Source organism: Parasteatoda tepidariorum, chromosome 8 (assembly GCF_043381705.1).
Source record: "Parasteatoda tepidariorum isolate YZ-2023 chromosome 8, CAS_Ptep_4.0, whole genome shotgun sequence".
Classification (NCBI taxonomy): Eukaryota; Metazoa; Arthropoda; class Arachnida; order Araneae; family Theridiidae; genus Parasteatoda; species Parasteatoda tepidariorum.
In genome coordinates this window covers 91,489,642-91,502,405 of record NC_092211.1, presented here as the reverse complement: position 1 = coordinate 91,502,405, position 12,764 = coordinate 91,489,642, and the positions used below count along the sequence as shown (strand labels likewise).

The window sequence follows — 12,764 nt, the reverse complement described above, 5'->3', positions numbered from 1 at the left end:
AATGCGTTGACAGAAGTCTCCCCGTGTCTTCTCCCCCCGACATGGAAGTTACGTGCAGACGATAAGAATGAGTGATGGGGTCGTCACGCCTTCCTGCATTCTCCCTAAATGGGAGAGAGAGTAGGATGAAAGAAGAAAAAAATGACCCACGGGGGGGGTGGAAAGTGATAGGTGTTTTTCACAGCCTAGTTCCTTATTGGGGGCATTCACTAGGTTATTTACACAATTAGAAAGGAGTGATTGGTTTTGGGGGGATAGCCTGCGAATTGTTTGGGTCCAATCACTGCGTATCGATGTTACGCCTGACTTATTATAGGAAGGGGAAAAAAAAACATTTTAAACTAAATTTTGAGTGATAGCCATCTTCAGAATCTAAACAAACATCTTGAGGCTATTTGTTTATTCATTTCTTTTTGTTTATTAATTTCCTTATTCAAAACTTCGAAGAATAAGTTAACATGCTCAACTCACATGTAAACTGGATGTTCTTTCCCCCCCACTTAATCATGTTATTTTTATTTTTTTTAGTTTTTTTTAAAATCTATTTTTAGCTCTGAATTAAACCCTACAACTTTCTTTTTAATTTAATCATGCTCCCATTTGACCATAAAATGTCCTAAACCTTCGAAATTATTATGTTCAGGAAGCAGTTAAAATTTTNTTTTAAAAAAAAAAAAAAAAAAAAAAAAAAGAATGTACAAGAATTTTTGAAATTTTTTAAATAGAACTTAATTTAGGAGAAAGAAGACTTTGAAAAAAAATCTACTAGGAGTTATAGCAGTGAAGTTTTAACCGCAATAAGCAAAACAGAAAAAGTTTCTAAAGAATATTCTAAACAACATTTTACGAACTGAATTGAATTATAAATTTTGTTTTATACAAAGTTAAAGCAAAAAACGAATGAGTGCGTCTTTCTTGGGTAAGCGTAAGAGAGCCTTGTGAATGGCTTATTTTTGTTGATAAAAGAAGTGTCCAAAAATGCTCTAAAAGGTGCTTAGGTAATATTCTAGCGATTTTTTTTTTCGCTATACACTTGTCGATATAAAGCGATCTGGTAAATAGTCGAGAGTAATGAAAGTAATTTGTAATGTATGTTTAGAAAAATCTCCATCTATTGTCAATCATGCAGGTGCTTTTACTTTAATTTTTTTTATTATTAATTTATATTCGTAGCTGCCGACTCTACACTGGATTTTCCAGTAGACTACTGGATTTTGCCAGTTTCTCCTGGTTTACTGGTTTCATTAAAATTCTCCTGGTTTTTAGACATTTTTGAAAATTCCCTAAAATTGAGTAAGTCTCCTAAAAATATCCCTATTGAAATAGAATTTTTGTACAGATTATTGCTTTTGCTGGAATATTAAAATAAATATTATTAATGCATAACGAAGCGAACCTCATTTATAGAAATCAGTTCAAAACATGTTTTGTTCTTAAATAATCAGTTTATTTTTTATTCAGAATTCTCTTTTTAAATGAATTAAAAATAATCTTTTAACTATCTTGTATGAATTAAATGCCTATTATGCAATTCGAAATGATGAGGAAACATCATAATAAATAACATTCCTGTCTGTTTAATGTCTTCACTGGAAAATGTTGCTGTTTTTCTATTGATGACTACAAAAATCCCTAAAATTCTCTATGCGTAACATTTTAGTAGCAGTTATTAATGGAATTCCGTAAAATCTTATGTTGAATATATTTAATTTGTGCGGGAGGAGGATGCCTAGAAATTAAAGTGCTCATCATTCTTTCAGATTGATCTGTCATACGATATGGAATCCCTCCAGGATGATTATACTTTGATGGACGTTGCTTATATATTTCTTTGGAAGAGGGTGAGTCTTTTACTGGTTTTTTTTTTCAATTTTTAAAACCTAATTTTTAAATAAATCTTATTTTTTGTATCCGTCGTTGAACACCCGACTCAAATTTTGTGTTTACGGCTATTCATGTTCAACTCGACAGCCTTGTCACTTTGAACCCAATCCAGAAGACAAGGGAACTCCTTCGTCAAGTATCTGGAGAAATTTTGCCTTCGTGGAGAACTTTTTGATAGAACTAACTGCATTTGCGTTACATGATGAAGAAGACCACGAGAACCTCCCACGGTTAGACTGACAGCAATTGGACTTGATCCGTCTACCACTTGGACTTCACGTCAGCACTAAGGTCAGTTCGAGCCGGATTCGTACAGCACCTCCTAGAAAAGCCCCAACACTAGTTACCATAAATATCCTTTAGTAGTCCAAACGTAATGACATATTTCGTATTTTCAACCACTGCGCAGTTAACTTCGTCACATCGGACTACTAAATTGATCCGTGCTGAGGCCTTCCTACTTCTAGGAGGTGTGTTGATTCGTATCGACCAGCCTTCACTGAGATTCGTACACGTTCACCTCATTGGGTGGCTCTATCCCCTGAGCCATTGCGGCTCTATTTATTGACATGAGTTGATCTATGAATTTGCCCAATATATTTCATACTTCGAGAATTTGACGGATAATAGTACTTAGATGCTGGAGAAGCCAAAAGGATCAAGTTTCATCACAAGGATCAGTTTTATATATGAATTGTTCACCGACTAACAAATTATTATTTTTTTTCATAATGTACTGTCTTTTTAGATTCATTACAGTATACAAAAAGACTTTGTTCACAATACATTTTTTTACTGTAAAAAAAATTCGAAAAAAAATAACAATAAATGAATTAAATGGTAAATAAATACTTATTTAATTTAACTATGAGTTTGTTAATGAAATCTGAAATTGAGTTAAACGGATGAATGTATACGACAAAATTTATTTAAGTCTCGTTATAATTTCAGTTAAAAATCCAAAACTATAACTTATGAGTGAATTTAAGTTGTCCTATTTTTAAATACAGTTCCTGGCCAAATTATGATACCATGTAAAATCCTAATTATCAGTAATACTATACAGCTGTATTGTTTTGACGCGGCTGAAGCCGGTTTGCATTTGTTTACTTTCGTGCACCAATGGGTTAACATTGTAATGCAATAAGTTAAAAATAAATGCAAATAGGAAGTATATAAAAAAATCTCCCGCATAAAAACCCAAGACATGCATGTTTAAGTATGAAAGTATTGCATACAAACTCGTGCAAAACATGTCATTATTAAATAACTACAAAGCGTCTAATAATTGGGTCTAATTATTATACTATGCTAACATGATACCTGATATAATAAATATTCTATATTTATATAAATCGTCTAATTTATCCAATTTTCGAATTTATATTATATATCGTCTAATTTATCCAATGGATACACGGACATGTGCTAACCGGTGTCACGTAAAAGTAATAAAGCTGTATAGTATCAACTGATAATTAAGATTTTGCGTAGAATCCTACAGTGCGTTTAGTAATTTAGCCAGGAACTGTAGAATTAAATAGAATTTTTTTTTTTTTTTTAAATTTGCGTCACGCAGTGGACTGATCGTTAAGACACTATTCCCAGCAGATCACTGAAGTCAAGCATCACTGGCTGCGGTCAGTGTGCGGGTGGGTGACCTCTTGTATAAGTCTGCGTAGGAACCGAGGATGTGCGGTATTAGTTCTCGTTAAACTGTTCTACCGTAAAGTGCTCGACTTCGCGTGCAGGTCATCGGTCTACCGAAGCGGGTGTGCCATCCCCTCTGCAGAGGATCAAAATTGTGATGGCATGTCTTCGGATCATCCTCGGGGATGTTTCCCAGACCGTCGCCAATAGCCCACTGTGCAGCTCTAGTCCGACTGAACTACAACTTTAAAAAAATTGATAATTTGCTATATTAATTTGTAAAAGTTCCATGCAGCTCGAAAAAAAAATGGAGGGAACGTTGCTTAAAAAGTTTATTTTACCGTCATAAGGAACTCAGAACCGCATTACCGAAATTTAAATCATTCTTAGAAGGTGATGATATTAAAAGTACTACATGGTGCGTAGTGTTTTTAAAAAGTGCTTAAAGGTGCTTTATTTCAATTTTCGTTTTTTAAAAGCCCTTAAAGGTGTTTTTTTATGGGATATTTTTAAAAAGTGCTTAATTTTCCCTTTTCGAAAATTAGATTTTTTTTCCTTCCTTACCATGTCGATTTTCGCTGTGTATTATGCAAAAGCGTGGTTTTCACATTGTTCTATTCAACATTCTCACAATTAATTCGACTGCCATCCATATCAGGGCACCGTCGGTCCGAAAATTATGATGACGCCAATCGTGTTACATATTTGAGTCCGCATTTGCGTCTTCTGAGCAGGCTAGATTGCACTCTCATGTGCGCATTTTGTAAGATATTCTCAATTTCAGGCTTCATTTTCCACCCTCTGAAATCGAACCGAAAAAATCTCTCGTTCTTTTTATGGTATCTAATATAGCCAAGAAAAGAGTTCTTTGTCAGAAACTAGTTATTTTATCATGATCATGTAAAATCTTTGAGAATGAGTTTGCATTTTGTTAAGGTATACAACGCTTAAAAATATTTTTTGAGTGGATAAAAAATACTTTAAAGGTGCTTATTTTTCTGTTGAGAGATTTGGCTACGCACCCTGTATTAGTATAACTATATTTTATTTACTTTTGCAGAATGGACCGATGAGATTTTTCTACAGAATCTTAGAGCACCCTCCGAAAATGAAAGCCGAGACACAACAAGGTGAGGAAGTTGAATTGAAATCAGAAAGTTCTCTTCAGTCTTTAGAAAACGACGACGATGTTTGCGAAGAAGAGTGTCCTCCTTCGCACAGTATCTTGGCTTCGAAGGAAGAGAAAAAATCCGATAAAGTCAACGCCAAATTCACTTGCAATAATACAGATCAAAAAATTGAAATCTCCGAGCAAAAGATAGAAGACATCGATTCAAAGAATGAAGAAAAATCCTCGTTGTCCAGTCCGATTTCTAAAAAAGAACTCAAAACAACGATAGCAAAATTTTTACCTGCATCAGGATCCAAAAGCACATCGTCCGACAGCAAGCCTGCTGTGATGACTGTTGCTCCTCTAACAAAACCATCTTCCTCGCAACCTACAACAAGTACAACATCATCGAATGGCACGATCACCCATGGACTGTATACTGGAATATCCATCAAAATATCACCACCGAATACTTCGCCACCCTTTAAGATATCTTCTCACCTGTTACCCCCTAGGGTTCCACCTTTGAAATTGTCACCCCCCAGATTTTCACGTCTTGAAAACTGCATTCGACAGTTATCGCCCAAAGAATCCTCCAAGAAATCATCATCGCAAGGAAAGAAATCCAAGTCCTCAAAGGGGTCGTGTGATAAGTTGGAATCCAAAGTGGCGCAATTGAAATCGGCATCCATCAAATGTGTGGCACCCCTTGTTATAAGTGTTCCTCCTGAAATCAAAACGGAACTCCGGAAAGAAAATCATCAAGCCGCCTCCAGTTCAGAGAAGAAGGATTCGAAACCTGCAGTGGAAGAACCAGCGGCTGCTAAAGAATACAAAATTGTGCAAGAGGATGACAAAATGGATTTGGACCTATTCGAAGGTCCTCTCGTGATTGCCGAACCCGATGTCCCCGTTAAAGAGGACTCGGAGAGTTCCGAAGACAAGCCGAAGGAAGAAGACGACTCTAAGCACGTAGATACAGAAGATGAAGAAATAGATGTCGTGGATGATGTCGACAGCGGAAGAGGAAGTGACAGAACTGAGGCTCGATCATTGTCTGGTGATGACGATTTGGGATCACCAACAGATTCTGTTCCAAAAACGGCGGAACCTCAAAAATCCATTCAAAATGACTCGGAAGAGGAACCGAAGGCAAAGATTCCGAGATGTAACGGCGTTACTCCAGTGAACGGTACTGTGTCTAGTACAAGCAACGACAGTGGTGTGTTAGATCTCTCACCGTGCAATAGGAAAAGGAGCCATGACGGTGACATGCCTGTTCATCGTTCCAAGCAGGTCGCCAACCCAGCCGTCTTAGACAAAACTCGCCAAACTACTCCGTGTCGACTGCCGGATCATTCGTCATTCAAAGTATTATCCGCTGTGCTTCCTCACGTTGGCATCTACAAAAACAAATCAGATAATCATGGACGCAACTTCAAGTGCCGAGGAAATACCCTTACTGTGATAAATCCGGACCCGAACGGCAACAGACCTAAGATAGTGATTAAGAATTTAGGTCCCAGAATAGAACGATTTCATCACCATCATAGTCATCACCATCACCATCAAAGAATGTAAAAATAAGATTGTTGTATCTTCTTAGTACTATTATTTAGAATACCTAGTGAATTTATTAAATGCTATGCTTTGTGAGGAAAAACCGAATTTCTTCGTTAAACAAATCCTGGGTTAAAACGTACCTTTTTAACATATAAAAACATTTTCGTTTATAAATTACAGTCGGTCCTCTATTTAACGAAGTCACTGAATCTCGATAATAAGTTCGTTTTATGGAAAATTCGTTAAATAGAAAATCACCATTTGAAATACTTAAAGAACACAAAACAGGTCTTAAATTAATTAACACTGGACATAATTGAAATAGCAATGGATGCACCTTCATCTTCTAAACTAGTATCTACTATTTATTTTATTAATCTTAAAACCATAACAGAAATCTGCAGAGAAAGCAAGAATAGAGCAAAACATTTTCCAGTGTTATACTATCATGCTACATACATTTTCAACTAAATTTATGTATTAAATTATAGCCGCATTTATTATATAAGTAACTTTAAGCATACGTTACCACATGCGATCTTAGGTTTAATTGCTACTGATAGAATCCATTGATTTTGTCTGAGTTTTTCGTTCGTAAATACTGCTTTCTCTAAATGGCTGCGAAAATCAATTCAAAGCTCATTTCCACCATAAAATGCGTTATCAAGTGTGTAATATTTTGAGAAATAGAGAAAGTGGATCTCAAAGAAAGGTTCGTTAAATAGGAAACTAACTTCTCTATTTGGAAGTTATTTTACGAAGAAATTTCCAAAATATTCTTCGTTCCTCGAAAAAATTCGCAAAATAGAGAAATTCGTTAAATAGAAGTCCGACTGTATTAAAAATTAAGTAAAATATTTCTTTAAGAGTCGCATGAATTTACACCTAACTTTTATTTTTTAAAAAGGTTGTGATTGATGTAATCCGTTTAAAATTAGGTTTTATTTTGAAACAATTTATGTAACAGAAATATTTTACTCGTAAATAAATATTTGCATTGAGTTACCTTAGACGTATATTTTATGGAATATTTAAAGAGGTCTTATTCAACTTTAAAATTGATTCAATTTTTTATGCTGGTCTTAGTTAGCTTTAAACTTTATTACATTTAAATTTGGAATTAATGTAAAATTAATTAAAAAAAATTTAATTTGAGCTTGATTAGCTAGTAAATTAGTTTTTTTAGCAATGATAAGGTTGGCCCGACTTTTAAATTGTGTTTTAAAGTGTAGTTTTTGGTATTACGCAATAAAAACGCTTCAATTTTAAATATGCTATGGAATAGCTTAAGTATAACATTTATTTTTTTAACACATTTTTTTTATCAAACAAACCTATGATTTTAGGAGTTTTAAAGGAATATTATTCAATGTTTTGTAATTTTAGAAAACTTTTCTAGCTTTTGAGTCATTACTTTCTACAATTTTGAGTAATTTCTATTCTAGATTTTTAATTATATATTCTTTAATATTTTGGCTTTAAAAGAGGTTTTCTTTAAATTTTTTTTAAAATTCTATTATTATTTTGAATTATACAGTCCCTGGGCAAATTACTAGACGCACTATAAGATTCTATGTAAAATCTTAATTATCAGCTTTTTTGCGCGACTGAAAGTGGTTTTCACTTGTTTATGTTCGTGTACCAATGGGTTAACATTGTAATGCAATACGTTAAAAATAAATACAGATAGGGAGTATATCTTATGGATAAAAACCCATGACACGTATGTCTAAATATAAAAGTATTGCATGTAAACTCTTGCAAAACATGTCATTATTAAATAATTACAGTGCGTCTTTTAATTGGGTCTAATTATTATAATATAATAACCTTATATAATAAATATTCTGTATTTATATAGTTTATCGACTCATTTATATTATATGTCGTCTCATTTAACCAATGGATACACGAACGTAAACAAGTGCAAACCTGTTTCAGTCACGTAAAAACAATAAAGCTGTATTTAAGATTTTGCATAGTGCGTCTAGTAATTTGGCCAGGGACTGTACAGTTGGAAATTTGAATAGAATATTTAGTTTCTTTCTTACTGCATGATTACAATTTATTACTTTCAGAGAAAATAATAAATTTTTAGATATAATATTTGATAGCGTGAAAATGTTATAAATGTATTATAATGTACTCGTTTGAAAAAAAATCACGCTTATGAAAAATTGATTTAATGAGCTTCTTGAAAAGTGCAATCGCGTTATCGCAGAAAACTACATAAAGAGTAAAAGAAGTACAAAAGTTTCGTAGCGATCATTGTTTGTTTTGAATTCCTTTTTTTTTTTAGAACGCTGTAATATTTGCTTATTGGTTTTGCATCTAAATTATTTAAAATATAAGCTCCACGCTAGAAAATGACCCATTCAATGGAGTGTCAGATTAACCTTCTCACACGTTTAACCTTTCATGTTGACCTATGAATTCAATATATTATTTATTGAGGCACTTTATTTCATTTTAGGTATTGAAATGCATTTTATGGAACTTAGTACCTAAATTTTAAGGGGTTAGTCAATTTTCCCAAAATTTTTAATAATTGTCCTTTTAAAGTTTTTCTTTTTTTTTTCCCAATGCCCGCCTGGGGAATGATCTGCGTCATACAGGGATCTGAAGGGTATATTTGTCGACCACTTTTCCAAGGGCACACTATTAGGTGGGCCGACGTTACTCCCACAGTAAGGGCAGAGAATGAAAGAACATCCATGCCTTGCCTGGGATTCGAAACCAGAACCTTTCTGATGCAAGGCCAGTTCCATGGCCCCTACGTAGGCCGGTCGACGTCCTTTTAATGTTGATTGAATAATCCCTCCCCATAATTCAGAATACGTCTGTAATTAGCTATCATAATCAGCAGTGTTTTTTAAAAAATTATCGAGGTCGCAACTGGTGTGGTCTTATTGAGCAAATAATTTGGACTTTTTTATTAGTAAATATGAAGTGCCTAGTTTCTAATTCCTTATATTTTTTTAGCTTTTAGTAATTAACCCTCTAAATTTTTTTTTTAAACTTAGGGAGTTCTACTGCCAATCACGTAAAATTTCGCTACTATAATTTATTTATTTTATTTTTTTTGCATTGCATTGCATTTATAGAATACCCATTTCAATTTCTGTTTCAAATGGGGGGGGGGGGGGGGGNGAGGTTGAATAAATAGAATTATACTGCTTTTCTTTATTTTTAAATAGAATTTTTTTTTTTTTTAAAGGTGAAATAATATTTTTATTTTTTTTTTTGAAGTTGTCTTTTATTTCAAATTTTATGAAATATTGTACAATGTTTGTAAATAATAATGGGCCTGTACACATTGTTGAAATGTCCTATACAGTACAAAAATAAAAAAACTAAGTCTATATAGTGTATTGTTCTTTTTTTATGTGAATTTATTGTTTTGAAAAAGAAGAAAAGAAGAAAGTTCTGTAAAAATTGTTTAAAAATATTGGATAAATTTTTGTGAAGATGGTCATTCTATGATATTTTTTGGTCATTTTTATTGTTTCAATAATATATTTATGAGATTTAAAAGCAAAAATGTTAATTTTGTATTTAATTCGTAAAGTGTTTCATATAAAAATAGTTCTTATTGTATGAAGCGCTGTGTTTCATGTTTTTTTATAATAATTCCCCCCCCCTCGATAATATATCAATTTAAATTTTTTGCGTTCTAATCCTTAACTTCAGACGAGGAGACAGAGCGCGTCAACGATTATTTTATTGTAACCTGCAGTATTTATGCAAGGGTACTTCTTATTAACAACCTTCAAGTAATATCCTTGTCGAAAATGAAAAGTTTTCAGATAAATCTCGAACTAGTATAAGGAATCGAAATCACTAGTGAGGAGAGCTGATTTGTTTCGATTGCTGGAATAAAGAGGGAGAGCCACAGTTTTGTAAAAATGAATAACACTGTGTTCAAAATTTTTAATGCACTGCTGTGAGAAATGAAGAGAATTTGCAGACTGGATCGATTATCTCTAGAACTACTGGACCGCTTTCAATGAAATTTGATATGTACATACATTGATGATACAAAACAAAACAAGTAACCATTCAACAATTGTAATACACACGCATGATAGTGCAAACACTCTAAGTCGGAAGGTATGAAACAGCTGTTGCAGAATAAACAAACAAAAAATGGGTTAATAAGGTGTATACAGATTTACAGCCTTGCAGCGTAATTTCATACTTGAAATATGGCAGTATATCATTTCCTGTGAGCAATTGTCCTGTGTCAATGTAATACCTCCCAACGAGTGTTACGCATGCGCGTGTATTGAATGGTTATTTGTTTTGTAGTGTATCAAAGCACATTCAAAACTGTCCAGTAGTTCGACCAAATCTGCAAATTCTCTTAATTCCTTACACCAGTGTGTATATACTACTGGTATAATGAAACTATGAGGTGTTCATTGTTGTACAAAGTATAAATGTGGCGTGTACATGACTTGCTTTTGAAAAATGTAAATATTAAATACATTTCCACTGTATTTACTTTAGTTTTAGAGTTTCTGCAAAGTTTATAAATGAGTGTATGTTACAAAATTTATGTTGATAGTTTCTTTGGTTGAGTTTTGCTGTTAAAAATGTATTTCAGTTTAAAATGTATTCCGAAGGAAAAAGTTGTATGTTAAGTGTGAAAACATATTGTAACTTGTACAGAAAGTTAAAATAAAAGTGCATATTGTTAACATTAGCTATGCAATTTCATTTTCTTTCTATCACACCATTATTAATTTCAATTTTTCTCGCCAAACCAACTGAATGAACCATTTTAGTTTCCCTCTCCAATCCAGCTGAATGAACCATTTTAGTTTCCCTCTCCAATCCAGTTGAATGAACCATTTTAGTTTCCCTCTCCAATCCAGCTGAATGAACCATTTTAGTTTTCCTCTCCAATCCAGCTGAATGAACCATTTTAGTTTCCCTCTCCAATCCAGCTGAATGAACCATTTTAGTTTCCCCCTCCAATCCAGCTGAATGAACCATTTTAGTTTCCCCCTCCATAAACCAACTGAATTAATTATTTTAGTTTCCCCGCCAATCTAGCTGAAATTAAGCTACATTGTAAAAAGACTTGGTAAATCTTTAACCAGTATTTGGTGCAAAGTTTCTCACTATCCCAAAGTTTAGTTAAATAAAAGATCGTTTTTTTTTTCAGTTGCACCATAAATTGTGAAGTATGGTCGAGAAATATTTTCACGGTTCAACTGACTACTCCAAAATTTGGTAAAAGACTTTGACGGTGACTGTAAACTAAACGATATTTGTTTTCGAAGCCATGTTTTCTTTACAGCTCGGTCCCGGTGTTTCGGGACGACTAAGGCACGTTGTTTCTGTTTATTTAAGTAGGTAAATGGCTCATTTACTAAAGTTCATTTCTCTTATATTGCCTTTTTAAATTTGGTTGACGGTATAATAAAATGGTTAGAGGTATGTCATTAAATAACTTCTTACGGTAAATAGCTTCCTCGGCCTGCATTTGAGCATTTTAAAAATACCTAATAAGGGTGCAACCTTCCTCTGCTTTTATAAAAGGAAAGAAGAAGAAAAATGAACGAAAATAGGTATTTTGTTTCTTCAAAACACCTACTTTCTGCACAATCTTTCACTGATTGCAAAAATATGGTGAAATTGAGCTCGATTTTATGTAGCCAGCAAATAGATACTAATTTTTGGTGCTATGGGGCTCGGAACAGTGTATGGAGGACGAAGTGTATGGAACAGTGTATGGATGTGACCAAAACTATCTCTAAAAAACTGCAATTATTATTATATATACATTTTGTTTTTGTAAAAAAAATTCAATTTTAATTTATTGGAAACTGGTGACTTTCTTGAACCAGGTAATATTTCAGTAAATATTTCCATTCACGCAATATATAGCGCGTCAAATACGTGAGGCTATAAAGTAATTATAGCCTCACTATATATTATTATATAATTAATAATATTATTATATATAAATAACTATCGTAAATGTAATAGTATTATATATAGATAACTATCGTGAAAGCTATTCAAGTTTAATTTTAGCGGAATATGGACCGCCATTAATTTCGAGCCCTCATGCATAACAAAGTTATGCTAAATTTTTTTGAATAATTCAACTTTTTTGCTTTCTTTTCTTCTCATATTAATGAATGATTTATAGAAGAAAAGGAAATACTCAAATGCACCATGCTTTTTCTAATTAAATTTTAAAACAAACATTAATAAAAAAAACTCAAATTCCCATAATTTTTATTTGCTAAATTTGTTTTCACAATTTTTTTTTCATGTTAAAGAAGAAATATCTCATATTTTGCTATTAACTTCATAATTCATTGAAAACATCTAAAGCCTAATTTAATTTCAATGTAGTCTTAAAAAGTTAACGCAAAATGAAACACGCAACATGTAACATGAAAATTCAAGAATAAAGTCAATAATAATAACAAAAGTAATGATTCGTTTTCTACCATAAAGTAAGTCTGACAGAAAAAGATCAAATACAGTCGGACTTCTATTTAACGAACTTCCATTTTGTGAATTTCTCCATTTTGCG

At 32.9% G+C, this 12,764-nt stretch overlaps 1 protein-coding gene across 3 annotated transcripts in view; it reads left to right on the top strand.

Moving 5' to 3' along the window:
- Positions 1-10,913, top strand: part of LOC107446548 (polycomb group protein Psc) — a 76,702-nt gene extending 65,789 nt beyond the window's left edge. For all 3 annotated transcript variants that reach the window (XM_043047707.2, XM_043047708.2, XM_043047706.2), the window contains 2 exons: positions 1,761-1,841; positions 4,595-10,913. In XM_043047707.2, the coding sequence (XP_042903641.1) occupies positions 1,761-1,841; positions 4,595-6,226 (1,713 nt within the window). In that variant the 3' untranslated portion in view covers positions 6,227-10,913. The remainder of the gene's footprint in view (positions 1-1,760; positions 1,842-4,594) is intronic.
- The last annotated feature ends 1,851 nt before the right edge of the window (positions 10,914-12,764 follow it).